The sequence below is a fragment of the Paramormyrops kingsleyae genome, chromosome 6 (genome assembly GCF_048594095.1).
Source record: "Paramormyrops kingsleyae isolate MSU_618 chromosome 6, PKINGS_0.4, whole genome shotgun sequence".
Classification (NCBI taxonomy): domain Eukaryota; kingdom Metazoa; phylum Chordata; class Actinopteri; order Osteoglossiformes; family Mormyridae; genus Paramormyrops; species Paramormyrops kingsleyae.
In genome coordinates, this window is record NC_132802.1 from 815,212 (window position 1) to 836,265 (window position 21,054).

A 21,054-nucleotide genomic window follows, 5' to 3' on the forward strand; every position below is an offset into this window, starting at 1 on the left:
CCTTGCTTAAAGACCCCACAGTCAAATCATTCTTATAGTCATGGAATTTGAACAGACAAGCATTCAGTTACAGGCAGAGTCCTAATGCACAGGGCCACTGGCATGCAAACACTCAGCTACACAGTTGGCAGGATTGGATGCTGTTCAGAGAGACCACAACTGATTTCTACCCCTCACCTTATCCACTTGGCTATAAACAGCCGAACACAATTTCTCCCATCCACCAATAATCTGGAATCTTTACATATAAACAGCCATCTTTCAAAATGGTAAACATGACAAGCCCAGGTAGGGGCTCAGAGCCTGAGGAAATCAAATCTGGGTGAAATCTTCATCGATAAGCCAAGACCCTTTACAGGCTTGTGTGACTATGACAATCATAAGCAAAATAATTAAAAGCGACACAAACGGTTTTTGTAAATTCAGTGATGGCTTTGCAGATAAGGATCTAACAGAAGGAAATTAAGCCACAGATTAGAAGTAACAAAGACAGAATCAAGAAAATGGAGAGGCAGTTCTGAAAACCAAGAGGTGCCAGCTACAGTATGACCACAACCCAGGCAGAGAGGAGATCACGCACTACAGTACGCCTGTAGCACTACCGGAGAGGTTAGCATATTAGCATTGCACGATGGATTTATGAAACACAAATATCGCGCCTCATTAATTAAAATATTTCTCAATAAAACAGTTCTTTTAGAAAACCTGTCAGACTTCTCTTTCTTGCTCTTTCATGTCATGAACCTTGAAAAACAACTTAACTTTAACTTTCTCTCCTTATCTTTTTGTTACAGAGCTGTATAATAAGTAAAAAAAAACAACAGATATGAACTCAAAATTCAAGGACTATTAATGTACTTGCACTATATTCAATGCCGCGTTAATAATTTATTTTTTGTTTATAAAAACTTTGCTAGGTGGCTCTGAGATTAAATTCAAATATGAGATGAGAATTATTTACGAGAATGATCCATTATGAAAAATGTCATTACTGGAACTACCCAGTGGAACGCTATAATTATTATTGTTCATAATATACACTGTAAAATATTCTTCTGTCCACACGATTATAAAGTCCAAAATAAAGTTAATTTACAACGGGATTTATTCGACAACTTAAAACGTGTCCACTGGTCACAACCAACACATGTACTGATTAACGCAAAGCATTACATAGAACCATAAAACGGGATAAATCAATTAGTGTCGTAACTCAGTCTCCTTAAAGGGACTCATCTTTTACATATAATACCCATTATATGACATACTTCACATAAGATTTCCCAGGGGAAATTTAAAGATATATTGTTACGGACAGAGGTGGAGATTTCATGTCCAGAGAATACAAATCCAGATCAAGACTTTCTGTCAACCAACCAGTTGAGCATATATAAAGGGTCACAGTCACAGTGCTCAACTGGTTGGTTGAAACAAAATCTTGGTCTGGATTTGTACTCTCTGGAGCTGAATTCTCCACCTCTGGCTACGAACAACGGTTATGGAAAAATGACGGAAGAACAGATGCATAAAAAATGAAATACCATATCACGGACTCATTAATATAAAATAAATAAATCTGCAATCACGAGATTTTTCTAGTCCCAAATGACTGATTTACTACTGACAACAACTAAATTGTGTCGCAAGTGACCCAGCTCCTGCAGCGCGCGATGCCAGCACGTCGTATCTCCATAGTGTACAGTCCTGTCGCTGAAAGCATAATACCGCTTAGAGCTGAAGCGGAGGCTGAGCTGCTACAGCCAACCGGAAGTGACTCGCCGCGCCCCTGCCAATCACAAGGCGGCGCAGCGCTGGGGAATTTCCATCCGGTATCAGCAGGACAGCCCGGAGCAAATAATCCCCTCCCAGAACGGAGGAACCGGCTAGCGGTCCAGCCGTTGTTCTTTGCTGATCTGACATATTACCCGAAGGAGTGCCCCAGCGATCCGGTCCGTTACCGAGCTTAAGGTCCCGGGAAGTGTAGCCGCCTTGCGGGTCTGGGACACTGTGAGCCCGGCTGACTCTTCGGATAGTTTATTCCTGTTTCTTTTTTTCGGGACAGAGGACTCGGAAGGTGAGTGCTTCACTGGGCGATCGGTTACGCGTCCAGTCGCTCATTTTTTGAGTTTTGCCAAGTAGTGTGTGTGCAGAGGGCCTACCGCTGGTGCAGCCATGTGAGCTGGCCGAGGCGCATGTGTAAGCGGGAGGCTAAAAGGCTAGCAGGCTAGCAGGCTAACGCGTGCGGGGTGCCGTAGCCGGTGCTAGCGGACGTAGGAAACGCGATGAAACCGGCGAATTTGGGTTTTATTTTACATGTCTAACTTTGTTTATTTACAGATTTACGCGACACGCGTAAGCTGCTGGACGTGGTTACTAAAACTACAGCACGTCCTGATCACAGTGAGGGAATATGGAAATGATGAACGGGAGCTGCCGTGTCATTTCCATGCCCTGACAATGTCGCTAAAAACTTGCACCGCCAGCCCATTATTTCTGGGTTGTTTTTGTCTGCATCGTTAAGTGTTGCGATGTTGCTAGTTATTGGTTTAGTAGCTAGTTATTGTCATTCAGCCTGAAGAACACGTGGCTAGAACTAACTTTCAAGTTTCCCCTCGTATTTGAAGTGGATTTTTGTCTTAGGAATTAAAGTAACAGGGTAGGGCAGACTGCGCTGCTCCTGCGGTATGTGTGCTCGTCAGGCCTGTGTAACGTTCTGCGCACATCTTAATCTTTAACATTATCATTTGCAAAAATCAATGAATGAAGTAGCAATGGTGAAGTTTGTACATTATATGGCTGCTTGACTCATTGGGAATAGTTCAGTTGCATTGGACCGGGTCAACGGTAATCATCTCCTCTTGATAACTGGTTATTTCGTTTAAAATAGCATCAACCTTATTTTCATCCTGCTTTGTTCTGAAGCAATGTAATGGACAATTATCTGTGTAACTGTAGTCAAATCATTCTGGTCAGTTATCCTTTGCTTTTGGTTCTGAGATATCTCAATATTTGTCCTTGCTGCCTTACACACATCACCTCTTCCATCTTTGGGTCAGATTACCCAGGGCTGTCAGTCTGAGCAGAAACCTTTTTGATTCCTCTTAGTGCTGCATCAATAGCAGCTAAAATCCCCCACGTTTCCCCCTCTTCTCCAGGAGAAGGTCTCAGCCTCACGGTAGATGCCGTGCTTTCCAGAAGGGCGGAGGCAGTAGACGTTGGAAGAGAGAGTCTGTGCGCGACTGGAGCCCATAATGAACAACAGCAGCGGCAACAGTAGCCATCGTACCCCCAGGACTCGGAGCGGCCGGATGGGGGAGACGGGCCCAGAGGCCCCCCGGAGAACCCTGTCCTCTCAGGGGGACAGTGTCTGCTCTGTGGGTGGGGCTGGAGCTGGGAGCTGCTTCCTCAGCAGTCTGTTGCAGCTGCCTTCCTCTCCACTGTCCCGCGCCCAGCTGAGGCGCCTGGAGGAGCACCGGTACAGCAGTGCGGGACGCTCGCTGCTCGAGCCCCTCATGCAGCACTACTGGGAGTGGCTGGTGAAGCGCGTGCCCCCCTGGGTGGCTCCCAACCTCATCACCGTCGTGGGCCTGGTTACCAACATCGCCACCACCCTGGTGCTCGTCTACTACTGCCCCACTGCCACCGAGCAGGTAGGAAGGCCTTTTTATCGCTGGCCGTGATGCTTTTAAGGCTCAGTCCCTTTTCCTCAGTTCTGTTTGTCCGTCTTCTAACCACTTATTCCGGATAGGGGGGTGGGGGTGGGGGTTTCTCAGTATGTGAGGCCAGCTGAGTGTCTCTTGCCACCGGCACCTCGGAGAAGTTTGGATTAGCCAATGTCATTGTGTAAGATGGATTCCCACTGGATGGTCTGCTGGTTAAATCAAGATTAGTTACACAAGTTAGTATGCCATCAGCTATCTGCTAAGCCAGGATGGTACGAACAAATTGCATTTGGTACCAGAATGCGAGCCAGTTTAGCGAGCCCTACAGAATCACTGCGGGAATGAGCCCAGTCACAGCAAATGGACTCTGATTGAATAAATGTACATTTGACATCGTACGCTGATAAATCCAGCTTTCCGTACGAGTGCCTCTTTCAGTGTTACAACAGCAGGTTCCCTTCTGAAAAAATATCCGTCCGGTTCGCCATTCCAGTTCCTTCCTTAATATCCATGGTGCTAACTGGTGAATATGAGTTTCTGGAGAGTTTGCTGCCTAGATGAAGCTTTTTACTGGGCCCTTGTCAGCGGTTCCGTCGCCACCATGGATATTGACAGACAGTGCTTGTCAGCCACTTCACAGGATTTGAGAGACCTTAAATTACTTTTTGAGTGAGTTGGAAACTGTTAGTGGTTAGTGGGGAGGCTCAGCAAGGGCACAGGTCTAAAGAGCCAAAATGCTGACGTGACTGTGGGCATGACTTCGTTTGGGTAGCTGCTGCTGTATTGCCCAGAGCGGCGTACTTTATTGCTGCATTTGAAGTCACCTGTGTGCAGATGGCACTGCTACACCACTTCTGTAGCTCTAGGTTATGACATGAACAGGCTGTCAGATAATCTGCTGTTTTGATCCTTCATTTCATGATGGCAGATGTGCCATCGGGAGTTCCCAGGCACAGCCAGCGTCTAGATGTCCTCCATGCCCTACATGTAAATACATTTTTGCAATGACTCCCTAGTGATGGGCCATGGCGCTGTGCCAGCACTGGTTCTAATTAAGCAGACTGACAAGTCCCCCCCATGAGTGAAAGAAGGTGGTAGTTCCCTGGGTGTTTGGTTGTTTGTTTATTCTTTTGTTCATGATCCTATTGGTCCACCGTCAGGCATCTGATGTTCTCATTCTCTTCTGCATGTAACTGAGACATCTTTGGCCCTGGGGCAGGAGAGTGAGCGCCTCACGTACTCTCACGTCTTGGGTTACGGCCTCGACCTTTCTGCGAGCACGTGCCTGTGGCCGGGCCACCCTCCGTCAGGGTGGGGCCACGGCTTTGCAGGACGGGCGCGTGTTTCAAACTGGCGTGGGGGACACCCGTGCGCTTCCCAGTTTAGGTTGCAGTAAAAAGGTAGGGCATTTTGTACATGCCGTACCTGTGCTCCTCAGCTTATGTAACTTGTTTTCCACTATGAATAGCTTTCCCCTTCCTTTGAGGGATGTGGGTTTAGAAAACTGAACTTAGTTTAGTTGCTTAGTCATGAAAGATAAAGGAAATTCTCCCCACTCAGGGACAATGTAAGTATTTACTCACTAGCAGCTTAACGTGAGTTCTGCTGATGTTCTTGCACGTGTTTTAGCAGTGGTCTGGTTGTGAAATAGTTTAAAAGTAGATAATTCAGGGTAGAAGACTTCAGAGATTACAGTGTGTAATAGGCAGGGCAGTACAGACTTTTCTTTGCCAGGTGGTTTTCAGAGATGTCCCCCGAAGGTGCAGCTGGGCGTAACGTCGAGGTGGAAAGAAGGAAATGACCTGTGTATCTGGTAGGGTGTAAAGCAGAATCTCATTGGACTCGTGATAGTGTGTCAGTGGTCTGTCATCACCGGACATGTGATGTCACTTCAGGTGACATCAGGTTTTGCAATTGTTTTGTTTTTGAAAAATCAATTACACATGAGTAACTGGGTTGTGCCTGGAGGGAGGACATGTTTTTATTATACTTTGCAGTCAAGGTATTCTTCCTGAATACATGCTGAGTTTTTTTTTTTGGAGGGGTGAGTTCTCTGAGCTTGGCTTATTCATCAGCATTGTGTAATTTATTGGGAGTATTTAACATACAGGAGACCTCAACATGACCAAGACAACTTCCCCCAAAAATGTCATGGTCTAAGCAACAGACAGGCTACTCTGAAATCAGTGGCGCTCGTTTGCTCCGTGCGGCTCTCGTTTGCTCCGTGCGGCTCTCGTTTGCTCCGTGCGGCGCTCGTTTGCTCCGTCAAGGGGTCATCCTGGCTGAGCTCTCAGGCTGCTGTTAGCTGTGAAACACTTGTAAACAGGTGTTGGAGTCATTCTGCTTTGCAGGCGGTGTTTTTTGGTGGTACTTTCATGTTCTCTCATCTCCTTTATGGTCAAAAACATGACAGGAGAGAGGAAACCACCCTGTGTACTGTGGAGTGCATCAGGATGTGAGCACTGGGGACCGAAACAAAGCAAAGCTGCTGAAACTGTTTACTTTCAATTCTGGGATGTATTTTTCCAAATATTCAAGGTATTAGTGTTTTTTTAAATGACTGACAAGTAGTGTGGTGCTTAAAGGTTTGACCATGTGACCAAAAGGGGTGTTGTGTTGGTGTACCCTCGAGAGGTGGTATTTAACTAGAAATAATCTGTAAAATTATCCAGCTGAATAAATGGTAAAGGGGAAGATACCTTTAGGATATTCAGGATGAAAGGCTCATGTAATACTAATACTATAAGTTTAATTATGTGAGAAAGCCCTCTCAGCAGTGCTAACGGAGGATCTCAGCTTCTTAACTGCTTTCCTGGTCCTACAGGTAAACATGTCAAGTCCTCAGCTGTAAAGGTTACTCCAGATGAAACTGTTGGTGAAGAAAGAAATGAACTTGCATGTCTGTCCACCAGTTGCCAGGTCTTTAATTATGGCCTCATGCTAATGGCTGGCTCTGGAACCAGATCGCATTATGGAACTGTGGCATTTACGCTAATTAGTTTCTGTAAAGGCTGATTTGTACTTCTGCACAGAATCTATGCTGTAGACATGGTGTCGGTCCGGTGTGGCCACATCGCCTACACCGCAGCCTGCCGTGCCCCACCCCAGAAATGTAACGACTTAATGGCAATGCAAGCCACGCACAAGTCTCAGTGCTCGCAGTGGTGTAGGCCACTTGCAAGGGCCACAGCGTAAGCTCTGTGTAGGCTTGACAAAATCGTATAAATCAGCTAGTTTAATACAATATTTGTGTTGTATGACACTTCCATGTTCAGCTGTGTTAAATAATGGATGGTGTGTCTGAAGAGCATATTGGGTGACCAAAGAGCTGCCTTCTCAGGCACCTCTGTGGGCTTACCTGGGGCTTTCTACTCGGGCACCTCTGTGGGCTTACCTGGGGCTTTCTACTCGGGCACCTCTGTGGGCTTACCTGGGGCTTTCTACTCGGGCACCTCTGTGGGCTTACCTGGGGCTTTCTACTCGGGCACCTCTGTGGGCTTACCTGGGGCTTTCTACTCGGGCACCTCTGTGGGCTTACCTGGGGCTTTCTACTCGGGCACCTCTGTGGGCTTACCTGGGGCTTTCTTTTCGGGCACCTCTGTGGGCTTACCTGGGGCTTTCTTTTCGGGCACCTCTGTGGGCTTACCTGGGGCTTTCTACTCGGGCACCTCTGTGGGCTTACCTGGGGTTTTCTTTTCGGGCACCTCTGTGGGCTTACCTGGGGCTTTCTACTCGGGCACCTCTGTGGGCTTACCTGGGGCTTTCTACTCGGGCACCTCTGTGGGCTTACCTGGGGCTTTCTACTCGGGCACCTCTGTGGGCTTACCTGGGGCTTTCTACTCGGGCACCTCTGTGGGCTTACCTGGGGCTTTCTACTCGGGCACCTCTGTGGGCTTACCTGGGGCTTTCTACTCGGGCACCTCTGTGGGCTTACCTGGGGCTTTCTCCTCGGGCACCTCTGTGGGCTTACCTGGGGCTTTCTACTCGGGCACCTCTGTGGGCTTACCTGGGGCTTTCTACTCGGGCACCTCTGTGGGCTTACCTGGGGCTTTCTACTCGGGCACCTCTGTGGGCTTACCTGGGGCTTTCTACTCGGGCACCTCTGTGGGCTTACCTGGGGCTTTCTTTTCAGGCACCTCTGTGGGCTTACCTGGGGCTTTCTTTTCAGGCACCTCTGTGGGCTTACCTGGGGCTTTCTTTTCAGGCACCTCTGTGGGCTTACCTGGGGCTTTCTTTTCAGGCACCTCTGTGGGCTTACCTGGGGCTTTCTTTTCGGGCACCTCTGTGGGCTTACCTGGGGCTTTCTTTTCGGGCACCTCTGTGGGCTTACCTGGGGCTTTCTACTCGGGCACCTCTGTGGGCTTACCTGGGGCTTTCTACTCGGGCACCTCTGTGGGCTTACCTGGAGCTTTCTTTTCAGGCACCTCTGTGGGCTTACCTGGAGCTTTCTTTTCAGGCACCTCTGTGGGCTTACCTGGGGCTTTCTTTTCAGGCACCTCTGTGGGCTTACCTGGCCTGTGCAGTAGGCCTGTTCATCTACCAGTCCCTGGACGCCATAGACGGCAAGCAAGCGCGCCGCACCAACAGCAGCACCCCGCTAGGAGAGCTGTTTGACCATGGCTGTGACTCGCTGTCCACCGGTAAGCTGCATGACCAGCCCCCACCCCCAGCTTCATGGACACATGCACAGAAACATCTTCAGATCTATTCCTATGTATTTATACTTACCTAATATAGCCAGATGTGTAGCTTGTAGATGTAAAGATTGAATTATTGTGTATGTGGTGGTTGTCACTGGGACCACATGACATTCATCGGATTTGCTGCTGATCTTGCCATCTTCCAGTGTTTGTGGTCTTGGGCACCTGCATCGCCCTCCAGCTGGGCACCCATCCGGACTGGATGTTCTTCTGCTGCTTTGCTGGCATGTTCCTGTTCTACTGTGCCCACTGGCAGACCTACGTGTCTGGCACCCTGCGCTTTGGCATGTGAGTGGCCTCGCACTGCAACGTATATGCACACGCACGCGGAAACACACACACAGACACACACACACAGACACACACACACAGACACACACACACAGACACACACACACAGACACACACACACAGACACACACACACAGACACACACACACAGACACACACACACAGACACACACACACACACAGACACACACAGACACACACACAGGTTTGCTTTGCCCTGGGAAGGTTTTGGCCCAAAGCCCCTTACTCAGCAGTCTGTCTTACTTAAAGGAAACATGATTCTAAGGAAGTGAGTAATTTAGTGTATCTGACATAAATGTGATGGATATCCACTATTTAGATATCAAGTAATTACTTTCTGTATGTGATCTTAGGATGCGGTTTTGCAATTTAGAAGTCTTACTCGTTGTGTACTGTGTAATTCCTTACCTAATAATTTTCAATATCTGTCATTTACGTTTATAAATTTCTTTACCATTTTTACCATTAACATTTATGGCATTTGGCAGACGCTCCTAGCCAGAGCGACTTGCATAAGTGCTTTGAAGTCTCATTAGTAAATACATTCTGATACTGGCTCAATAGAACCTGGGTAAGAATACTATCTAAAAACTCTGTTGGCAAGTAATACAATTTTTTTTATAATAATGAGTATAACTCTGGAATTGCTAATCCAAGTACTTCTGAAAGAGGTGCTGTAGGTTTTTAGTCATCGTTTGAAGTTCATTCCACTACATAGGCGCCAAAACAAAGAAGACTCTTGATGTATGGTTACAGTGATGGGTCAAAAAGCCTGGGACAGAATCATTCCTGTTTAAATAATTCATTTATAGTAACCAAGGAGTCCCCTTACAGTGTTCGTTTTGAGTCTTTTTATACATGACAACATAAGGAAAAAATTTAAATTGGCTAATTATTATTTTTTACTTTACTTTGGTAAGCTTTGCGGTATCTCGTCTCCTTCTGGCTGGCTACCTGAGACTAATATGACGCAAACAGAAAACATGACGGAAACGAAAGGCATTTTCTCTCAATGACAAATATAATTTTTGATAAACTGTCAAACTAGCAAAGGCCAAACTACAATAAGATATATTTAATATACAATATTGTACTGAATTAGTTAGCTAAGCAGATCAAGGAATCGTGGCAGCAGCGATTGGAAACATGAAGTTGATCTTTGTTACTCCTTAAAGCAGGGGTGTCAAACTCATTTTAGGGTGAGGGCCGGATGAGAAGAAAATGTGACCATGTGCGGGCCGAATTTATTATTATTTTTTTTTAATCATAGTGCATCAAATTACAACAAATGCACTATATTCTGTAAAACTGCATTTAACAAGTCCTCAGGAACTGTTCATTAACACTCATTCCTTTTTAATACTACTACTACTAATAATAATGATGATAATAAAAAAGATTTGATATTTAGTACTATTGTTCAAATCATCCCGCGGGCCGTATTGGACACCATAGTGGGCCGTATTCGGCCCGCGGGCCGTATGTTTGACACCCCTGCCTTAAAGGGACCGCACAACAAGCAACAATAATACAAAAGCCATGAATCACACAGAAACACGGGGAAGGTACACTAAAAGCGGTAAGGTGCACACACGGCGGGTAATTACACAATGGCTAAGACATCCCAGGGTCAGGCAAGAAGGGTCCAACCACAGTTAAAGGCACAGGCGACAACCGGAGACAGCACAAGTACCTACAGTAAAAGATACAAACGGGCTATATACAAGACATACACAGGGTTATATACTCTCGCTTGCAAGATGCCGTAGCAGTACAGTATTATAGTGTGTTTGAATTTTACTTAGTTCAGTAATTTAATTTGTACAGTTCTGTAATTTGAAAAGCGTTTGAAACAGCTGTATTGTATTTTGAAAGTCAATAAAATTCTGTGAATAGTGATGCTGTCCGTCCTATTACCTTATAATCAAGTAATAAATATACAAATATCAATTAGATGGTAATCTGTTAAAGAAAAAGGAAAAAAATCGATCAGTGATTTGTTGTTGCAAAATACACTCACCTAAAGGATTATAAGGAACACCTGTTCAATTTCTCATTAATGCAATTATCTAATCAACCAATCACATGGCAGTTGCTTCAATGCATTTAGGGGTGTGGTCCTGGTCAAGACAATCTCCTGAACTCCAAACTGAATGTCAGAATTGGAAAGAAAGGTGATTTAAGCAATTTTGAGCGTGGCATGGTTGTTGGTGCCAGATGGGCCGGTCTGAGTATTTCACAATCTGCTCAGTTACTGGGATTTTCACGCACAACCAGTTCTAGGGTTTACAAAGAATGGTGTGCAAAGGGAAAAACATCCAGTATGCGGCAGTCCTGTGGACGAAAATGCCTTGTTGATGCTAGAGGTCAGAGGAGAATGGGCCGACTGATTCAAGCTGATAGAAGAGCAACTTTGACTGAAATAACCACTTGTTACAACCGAGGTATGCAGCAAAGCATTTGTGAAGCCACAACACGCACAACCTTGAGGCGGATGGGCTACAACAGCAGAAGACCCCACCGGGTACCACTCATCTCCACTACAAATAGGAAAAAGAGGCTACAATTTGCACGAGCTCACCAAAATTGGACAGTTGAAGACTGGAAAAATGTTGCCTGGTCTGATGAGTCTCGATTTCTGTTGAGACATTCAAATGGTAGAGTCAGAATTTGGCATAAACAGAATGAGAACATGGATCCATCATGCCTTGTTACCACTGTGCAGGCTGGTGGTGGTGGTGTAATGGTGTGGGGGATGTTTTCTTGGCACACTTTAGGCCCCTTAGTGCCAATTGGGCATCGTTTAAATGCCACGGCCTACCTGAGCATTGTTTTTGACCATGTCCATCCCTTTATGACCACCATATACCCATCCTCTGATGGCTACTTCCAGCAGGATAATGCACCATGTCACAAAGCTCGAATCATTTCAAATTGGTTTCTTGAACATGACAATGAGTTCACTGTACTAAAATGGCCCCCACAGTCACCAGATCTCAACCCAATAGAGCATCTTTGGGATGTGGTGGAACGGAAGCTTCGTGCCCTGGATGTGCATCCCACAAATCTCCATCAACTGCAAGATGCTATCCTATCAATATGGGCCAACATTTCTAAAGAATGCTTTCAGCACCTTGTTGAATCAATGCCATGTAGAATTAAGGCAGTTCTGAAGGCGAAAGGGGGTTAAACACCGTATTAGTATGGTGTTCCTAATAATCCTTTAGGTGAGTGTATACCCAACATCCATGTTGCACGTTACGTGTCTATTAGTAAGTGAATCGGGTTAAAAGACTGGTAAAAAGTATGTTGTTTCAGTTAAGGAGTAAAAAAATGGGTTCAAAGGAAGTAGTGTGCCCTCAATCCTAAACTGCAGTGCGTGTACTTGTGTTCCTGTAAGAGTAGGCCATACGAGGAAGGGTCCAAAGATAGAGACAACCATGAACATTCCACCCTCATCTGGAAGTACTTCAACTGACAGAGACTGAATGTATCGCCTTCTATCAGGTTGATTGCGAAACACTGAACTTCCTGTGCCAACTCTGTTTGAACCAACACGGGATGCAATTTGTCCTGTATTTTTGTACACATTGTTTCATACATACAAGTGTGTGGGTTTTTAGTGGCAGTGACAATTTGTTTGGAAAATACATCACAGGCTACACTGTAGCTTATAAGCTTGTTTTTGGTGCTTTTCTACTCCACTAAGAACCGCGCCGTTCTACAATGAGGTGGTTTTCCATTGTAAATTATGTGAGCTGTACCTGATGCGTACCCACGCTGATATGGCTCTGTTTATCAGCATGCCTAAAAATGCTGGTCAGCATCATTTAATAGGGCAAAATGCACTGAGATACCGGTGATCGGTGTCGATATTGAATGGTTTATTTATATTGAATGTGTCGATATTGAATGGTTTATTTATGTTTAATGTGTCGATATTGAATGGTTTATTTGTAATTCAAAGTTTTATAAAATGCATACTGCATTTGAAAACTTTTGTTAAACTATTTTTTAATCAAGGCTTTAGATAATGGCCGTAAAAATCTGCCCAGATGCCGGTTTTTCAGTACTACATGCCTAAAATATTAACGAGGTGTATTGTGATGCCCGAAAGTTAATCTGTATAAATTCGGCATGTCCTTATGTATGAAATTTTGGTCAGTGAAGCAGGCCCGCATGACTGTTTTGGTGTATTATATATGTGATGAGCACTAAAGTGGCGGTGAAGAAAGGAACTGTTCAGCAGCCACAACATCTTTTGAAAGGGGAGATACTGTGGATTAACAAGGTAAAAAGACGTCTGTGCCGTCGCAGTACTTTCTTGCGGTTTCAAATCCGACACGTTTATTAAGCATAACCACTGTCCAGCAGATTTTTACACTCATTATCTAAAGCCATGTAAAACGAATGTTGCTACCCAATCTGTACAGCTTACTTGATCCATTTCTTCCGGTTTCCAGTTCACATAAAGTGTACATGTGTGCGTACATGTGTCTGCGTGCGTATTCCAGTTTCATCATTGACGTCATGTCTGTGTTCCGTGCTCGACCACGGTTAGCCATCACACTATGCATACCGTGCCCAAGTCCAGCTGAATCGTGCCTCAACCACCAGGCTAGGGCTGAACGACTCCTCGATTTCTAATCTAAATCGCAATTTGGAACAACACAAATAACAAATCGCGATTTAGGCTATGTGTTATACTCTAAATCTGACCCAGGGTTTAAAACTGTTGTGAGAATAATTTTACAAATTAGTGCCGTGCTCCTTGTGTGGCAGTCGTTCTCACCAATCTGAAGTGCCAAGCCAGACTTTGGGGGTCAAACATACTCAGGCACAGAACAGATCGTCTAGTGTATACCCTTGAGTGACATACTGCAAGAGTACATTACACAGTTGCTTAGCTGTTGCAAATCTATATTTATGTTTTTACTCATCACGCTATAAAATGGGTGGATTGTTTTTTTTTTTCCACTGAAGCCCCTCCCTCCTAAAGATTTCTGCTGAGCTAGAGGAATAAAATCGAAAAACTAAGTTGAGATGTCTTTCTTTCATCCATCCTTCCTTGAATGGCAGGTTTGCTGTTGTAGAGGTACAACTCTCTCTAGGCCTTCTGCAGATGCTCACGGCCGCCTTTGGTCCAGAGTTCTGGAACTTGACGGTAACTGAGGCCAAACCCCCTTACCTTGGCCCCTCCCCCTTGGCACATGGATTGCGCTCGGCCATTCCCACTGCTTCCTGCATGTGCTGCTTAACTAGGAAAACGCTGTCTTAATGAATCTAGGGATCACAACTTCAAAGGAACCCCATGGTCATGCTTCAGCTCAGCCAGCTGGACGTCACTGATCGAATTATTGATCAAATTATTATCTTAGTGGCTTTCCGTAGTTAAACTTGGTCTTGCTTTTGATCGCATTTTGACCAACTTGTGAGTTCCAGGTATGAAATGTTGTGGACATTGAACTTCATCATCATCAGACCAAACGGTATTAAGTCCTGAGTGCCTGGTTACTGGTAACCCTTGTCTTTTTCGCAGCCTTTAAGCAATTACCTTGGAAACAAGATTTCCAGTTGTATACATTGTGATCTGGACAGTGTTAACAAAATGAAGAATGATGTTGGAAGTGACCGGATGGGTATTGATCCCGACAATGAAAAGGCTAGAATTTGCTCAAATAAGACTTGTCTTTTTCCAGATAACCAAATGGTTTCCTGTGTATCTGAAGGATACACTTATGTACATTTCAAACTAACACCTGGCACTTTGTCTTCTAAACACATCCAACTTCTGATATTTCACCATTTTTTTTGTGGGACATTGTAGTCTCATTCTAGACTGGAGGACAGTGGGGAGTTTAACTTCTCTGCCAGTTTTCAGTTTGTTTGTAAAAATTGTTTTCTTATGCATTTCTTATTGTCTTCTGTCAATTCAGTATTGTAGTATTTTAAAGAGGGTCTTTTCTGATCAGTTTTCCATGAATCCTACAGAAAAGAGCAAAGACCTATTCTCTCTGGAAATTGAGACAGCTGCGAGCTATGATTTACTCTTGGCGTAACTAAAATCTTAATACTTGACAGAATAAAATAAGCATTATTTGGTAAAGGTTTCTATGAGAAATACAAGGACGGATATACAGTGGTACCTCAGTTCTCAAACTCATTAGAACTTGAATTTCTTAAGTCGAACCAACCAATTCGAAATATAATCACCTAGAACTCGATCTGAATCTCAGAAGTCAAACCGTGATTTCTTATTAATTTTAATATTAATAATAAACCATTAATACATTTAATTTATAATAATATCGGAACGGAGACAAAGGCGCAGACGTCAGGGAATCGGGGAATACGGGGTTTAATTACAGGTAAGGCAGGCAAAACGCAGACGGACAATACAATGACCGAACTGGGGGAACAAACTGATATGCAGACGAAATACAGAGGACTAATGACAACAACCAGAAACAGCTGATCACACGGGGATTCCACACGGGGTTAACGAGGGGGCGTGGCACACGGAAGGAGCGGCATGACACATTTTTTTTTTTTATTTTATTTTATTTTTTTTAACTTTACACATTGTTTGGATACATTTATTTTCTTACGTCTTAATTACCTTTTTGATAAATGTGCTTAGATGTGTTTAGTACAGTATATGCTCTTCTTGTTTTATCTGATTCATTTTGCGTTTAAATGCTAAAAATAAAACATATTTAGGTGTAATTTTTTGGGGCCGGGAACCAATTAATTGGTTTTCCATTATTTCTTATGGGGGAAATTCGATCAGAACTCGAACTTTTTAGTATTCGGTCCGGAGTTCTGAACGGATTAATTTCAAGTTCTGAGGTACCACGGTACTACTTTGTTTTAATGGGATGAAGTGTGGTTTGGGTGGGAGAACTGTAGGGGGCGCAGTGCTCTGCATGGTGACGTGAAGTGCTGACCTTTCTAATCCTGCTTATGATTCTTCTGCTTTCTTTACCTGCTCAGCATTGATGTGACTGAGGTGCAAATCTTCATTATAATCATGTATTTGCTGGCCGCTGTCGGAGGATCGGCTTTTTGGCAGCTCCCGGTAATTGTTTTTACCCCCCTTTAATTTTAAGTGTGTGTGCTTGGTTTTAATTTCTGATATAGAAGCTGTGAGTGGTCATAAAGCTAAAATGAATTTCTGTACAAAGATGTGCTTGTATAACATTGTAGCTGATGGTTACTCTGCTGCAATCAGCTTGGCTGTACAGTAAAACTAAAGCACTCATTTTATAACCCTTCAAGTGATACCTTCAAAATCTTTTTTTCAAGTGCTCATGTTATTTTCAGTATGTTAAAGCTACTATGCTGATCTGCATAGTTTTACTATTTTTGAAGACTTTGTTGTCCATCATCCCTGTGAGATACTTACTGGCTTTTTTGGGTCCACAGATTCCAGTGATAAGCATTCAAATGAAAATAGTTCCTGCCATTTTCACAGTGGTGGGAGCCATATTCTCTTGCATGAACTATTTTCGGGTGATATTTACTGGCGGTGTGGGCAAAAATGGATCGACAATAGCGGTAAGTTCACAACTGAAAGTGCTCTGTGCATCTTCTTATAGCCATAAGTTGCATATACATAGAGATGTAAGTGACAGCAAGATCTCTATCTGTGTAATTACAAACCTAAGGGTATGAATTTGATTCATTCCAGGCTCTGACACTTGCTAGTTTGGCGAAGGCACTCTACTTTGGCTTAAGTGCTCCTTTTCCTAATATTGAAAAAGTGCTGAAGTCACTTTAATTTTAAACATTTCAAGTGGCCTATCAGAGTAAACAAAACTATTTGCAGTGACAGATTGTTTCTGAATATGTAGCATTATTTGTAATGTATAAATGTTTTTGTCTTCCAGGGAACGAGTGTTCTCTCCCCATTCTTCCACATCGGCTCTGTGATAACTCTGGCCGTAATGATCTACAAGAAGTCCGCTGTCCAGCTCTTTGAAAGGCACCCGTGTCTTTACATCCTGGTGTTTGGCTTTGTATCAGCCAAGATCACCAACAAATTAGTGGTAACTGCCTTGCCTGTTTTACCAGTAGTTAAATAAGATCCCCTGTGTATTGTGTATTTTTTTCTTGTGTTTTGTATTTGTATTAAAAATAATGTGCATTATTATTATTATTATTATTATTATTATTGTATGAAATATCTAAGATTAATGGTATTTTTTTTTCTAACTTCTTAAAATTATAAGAAAAGGTCTGGGTCACTCAGACACATATAACAAACATATTGGGATATAAACCTATATTCTTCTGGTCTTCAGTCCTGCTGTTCGCTGCTTCAGTCACAGTATGATTGATATTCTGACACTATCAGTAACACTAAGGGGAGGTATCACTGATGTGACGTGGTGTGTCTTTGTTTCTCTCTATAGGTTGCACACATGACAAAAAGTGAAATGTACCTTCATGATCTGGCTTTTCTTGGACCTGGACTGCTGTTTCTGGACCAGTATTTTAACAGCTTTATTGATGAATACTGGGTTCTTTGGATCGCACTGGTAAGGCTTATGTGCTTGACTGATTAATTCCCATTCAGTTGAATCGTGGGCTACACGTGTTGCTAATGCATATTGAGTTGGCGACTGCAGGTGCTGTTTAGAGTGGTCAGTGGCTTCTGCTGACTAAACATCTTGTATTTTGACATGATTGGTTTTCTGGGCCACAGCCTAAACTGCTGTTCTGCACCCACAGGTCTTGTCCTCTTTCGATCTGGTTCGCTACTGCATCAGTGTTTGCAACCAGATCGCCTCCCACCTGCATATTTTCGTCTTCAAAATAAGGCCCCCGGCCACCATCTCCAGTCAGCCCGGACACAATCATCATTCTTGACTTTCATGTGTTTTTGTTTTTCGTTTGTTTTTTTGGGTGTTGAGGAAAAAGTAGTTGCAATATTTTTGATCAAATATAAAACCAGTTAAGCTGACTGATACTGATAAAGATATAAAAGGAAAATATCAATAGAGTGGAAATAATAATTTACCTTGACTGTCTCTGTGTGCAATTTTTTATAGTTTAGTCCAGCCTTGAACTGTTGTATGAAGCTTCGGGTTAAAAGGTCATGGATTTATTTATTTGCATTTTTCCCTTAATTTTTTGGTCATGCTCCTTTACTTGCAGCTATTTTTTTTTCTACTATGCAGGGGTAAAAGTGAAAGAAATTATTTTTGTTACTCCACTCCACTCTTAAATTATAAACAAGTGTTTTTCGTAAGTACACCGGTACACTACCAAAAATATGTTCACTCTTATTGATGTTATTAATTTGCCTGGGACAGTGTGTCCAGAATATCTTGTATTCTGACCATGTACAATTTTAAGGGGTAATTTAATTTAAATTTAACATCAATGGTATTGTTCTGCCAAATCATTTTAGACTTGGTTGACTAATCACATTGTTTGCTAATTTTTATTGCTTTGAAGACATACAAATAGCCTCCCCAACCAAAAGTTTAAAAAATATTGTTCAGTATTAGTTTTTCTTCAGTTAACATTTTTTGACATTTGAATTGGAGGGGGTGCTCCCAGGTGTCTCTGTAGTTGTGTGTCTCTGCTGTATTTTAACCTCTGGTTCCTGTTTAAGGAAACATGGATCATTTTAGGACAAAACTCCCCTTCTTGTCACTCCTGCTTTTAAAGCCTGTTTCACTGTTATGTTCAGTGGCCCTCTTTCGTCGTTGCAGATGTGACTGTATGTGGTCAGGTGTCCAGCTTGTATGAAGACGAAATGCCGTGTTTTTGACCACTGGGGGGGCACTACAGAGGAACTCGCTGTACAGGCAAATGTAAGAACAGGCAAGGAATGTTACATGCTTGTTTATGATGACTCACTGTTATTCATTACTCATTCTCTTCCTTGGCTTTTTTGGCGCTGGAAATCGTCTACGTAGGTACTACCCCCCCCCCCCCCCCCAAAATGGTCTTGCCACCCTGCTGATCACAATGGCTCCCTACTTTTGTACTGCCACGTAGTCCTTTCACCTGCCGTGACGTGGCAGGTCCCTCACCGTGTGTATCGTCGGTCTATGCCAGTGTTACAGGGCATATGGATGCCAAATCCAGCACCATCAAGCTCTGGCGACCATCTTTCCTTCTGCTGTTTCCTCGTGTGACTGTCTGCTTGTATGAGGGCTGTGGGCAGCTGGAAGTTGGTACAGGAAAAAGAAAAATGTTTACATGCTTATAATATCTATTTTTCTTTTTTTTCCCCGTAATCGCACTGCTTTTTTTTTGTTGCATATGCTTTCACTGGCAGTTCTCCGTTTTGGGTGGTTCTGGGACACTCAGATGTTGCTTCTGAACAGCTGTTTCCCAGGTGAAATCTTGTCCATTGTATATGTGATGGAGGCTTAATTTCCCTTTTACCTCGGCAAACCTGGAAGATGGCGGCGTTTCGGGGTTAGTGTGGAACCCCTGCTCTGCTTCAGCTTTGTTCAGTTTTAACCCATAGAGTGCAAGTATTTAAAGTACAGGAAGGTGCATCCCACTGTGATAGCAGTCCCTCTAGGGCTATGCTTGTGTCTTAACCTTGTGGTAACAAAACCTGAAGTATGGGGACAGACAAGCCTGTCTGCCAGCCATTTGCAGTTTTAGGTGAGAGGTGCTTTACATGTGTACTGGGGTCATGCTTTCCATCTAGAGGAAAGGGCCTGTTCCCAGTGGATCCCTACACAGTGTACCGTCAGAGGAAAGGGCCTGTTCCCAGTGGATCCCTACACAGTGTACCGTCAGAGGAAAGGGCCTGTTCCCAGTGGATCCCTACACAGTGTACCGTCAGAGGAAAGGGCCTGTTCCCAGTGGATCCCTACACAGTGTACCGTCAGAGGAAAGGGCCTGTTCCCAGTGGATCCCTACACAGTGTACCGTCAGAGGAAAGGGCCTGTTCCCAGTGGATCCCTACACAGTGTACCGTCAGAGCATTCTTGGCGCTGTTTTGAGGGCTTTCCAGTTTAGGTTACAGATGGGAAGGAACATTAGGACTAACAGGCCTGAAGGTGTAAAATGATGCATCATTTTGGTGTTATGTCAGTCTTTAAGTACATTTATAAATCATGTCTATTAAACTCATTTTCTATGCTATATTTTTCAGTAAGTAGTAAATAATTGCCTTAAGTCTTGAATCTGTTTCCCCATGTTTGATGTTGAATATTTGTACAATAAGCAGGACATTCTTTTTGGACTGGAAAAGGATACTTTTTATTTGTAGCAGGATAGTCTCAGGTGTACAATATTATCAATTATCAGTCTAAACATACCAAGGTCAGTAGCCAGTCTGTGTCGTCGTCCCCCCCCCCCCCCCCGCTCAGAATTATCCATTGAAAGCTGCTATACGCTGTTTACCTCCATCTGGATTCTGTCGATAGTGTCTGTGGCTAAGTTTGACTCCAGGCCAGCTTGGTGTTGCATCTTGGTTTCTCTATAATTAAATGCCTGTTCTGTTGGTCACAAGACTTAAGGTCTTTACAGTTTTGTGACTACGCATGTAACATCACTTTTTTTGTTTTTTGATTCCTCCAAAAATGAGGCACAGTCATATCTGCCATTGCCATACAGTGTCATTTAGTTTTATACAAAATTAAAAATGTCTGCCTATAAATGTTCATTATTTAAAAGAAATTGTAACTTCTGTTAAAGGTATGCAATTATTCACCAGTAACTTAACCATCAGTTTAATTTTGAATGTATGTATACATAAAAATGTTAAGTGATGTCTCTGGGTTTTCTAACCCCTTTGTGAGCTACATTTATGTATCAAGACGTGAAAATTATAAAAGCGAGTAGTATTTAATAACAAGGTGCACAGCTCTAAGAGACACTGCCTTTAGCTACATTATAACCAAAGTTGTTAGACTTTAACATGCTTCATCGAAAAATAATAGTTTAATTTCATCGAATGTAGAACATGGAAGGTTTTTCTTCCCTTTTTGTTTCGTTTGATATCTTAAATTCTGGCCAAGGCTGTCAAGTTTTGTTTAGTTAAGAGAAGTTTGTTCAGTTTCATTTGTCTAAAACTTTGTTTCTTGCCTTTTAGGGTTACATGATTCTTAAATTTGTTTTCTTGATTGTAAAAAAATAATTTTTAAATAAAACATGCTTATGTAAATAAAGATTGCTATATTTATGATAATGGATGATTATTTTTTCACACATCATTTTCCTTTAACTATATTAATTTTTTTAAATTTATCATTATTTCCCTCTGATGTATTTGACTGTTTAATTTTGAATTTTGTTTTTTAACACAATTAATTGTTTGTTTTAATGCAATAAGATCCACTCCCACACACAATTTTCATGTAATTATATATAATTGCAAAACATGTGACTGGATCAAGTCAGAT

General features: G+C 43.1%; 1 protein-coding gene across 2 annotated transcripts; it reads left to right on the forward strand.

Annotated features, from left to right (window-relative positions):
• The first annotated feature begins 1,790 nt into the window (after window positions 1-1,790).
• On the forward strand, window positions 1,791-20,840 carry LOC111834348 (choline/ethanolaminephosphotransferase 1-like). Of its 2 annotated transcripts, none has more exons than XM_072713293.1 (9): window positions 1,791-2,074; window positions 3,156-3,650; window positions 8,155-8,302; window positions 8,509-8,650; window positions 13,754-13,838; window positions 16,100-16,231; window positions 16,564-16,722; window positions 17,089-17,214; window positions 17,408-20,840. In XM_072713293.1, exons 2-9 carry the CDS (start codon window positions 3,252-3,254, stop codon window positions 17,543-17,545), a joined length of 1,329 nt encoding a protein of 442 aa, XP_072569394.1. In that variant the 5' UTR covers window positions 1,791-2,074; window positions 3,156-3,251; the 3' UTR covers window positions 17,546-20,840. The 2 variants fall into 2 exon arrangements, with proteins under 2 accessions (XP_072569394.1, XP_072569393.1); XM_072713292.1 differs by lacking the exon at window positions 13,754-13,838 and adding an exon at window positions 15,668-15,752 and having other exon boundaries at window positions 1,792-2,074.
• The last annotated feature ends 214 nt before the right edge of the window (window positions 20,841-21,054 follow it).

Bases quoted from the DNA above. Each gene is read 5' to 3' on its own strand.
- LOC111834348 (XM_072713293.1), top strand. From the start codon at position 3,252: ATGAACAACAGCAGCGGCAACAGTAGCCATCGTACCCCCAGGACTCGG. The intron at 3,651-8,154 runs GTAGGAAGGCCT...CTTTCTTTTCAG, and splicing joins GCCCCACTGCCACCGAGCAG to GCACCTCTGTGGGCTTACCT. The intron at 16,723-17,088 runs GTAACTGCCTTG...TTCTCTCTATAG, and splicing joins AGATCACCAACAAATTAGTG to GTTGCACACATGACAAAAAG.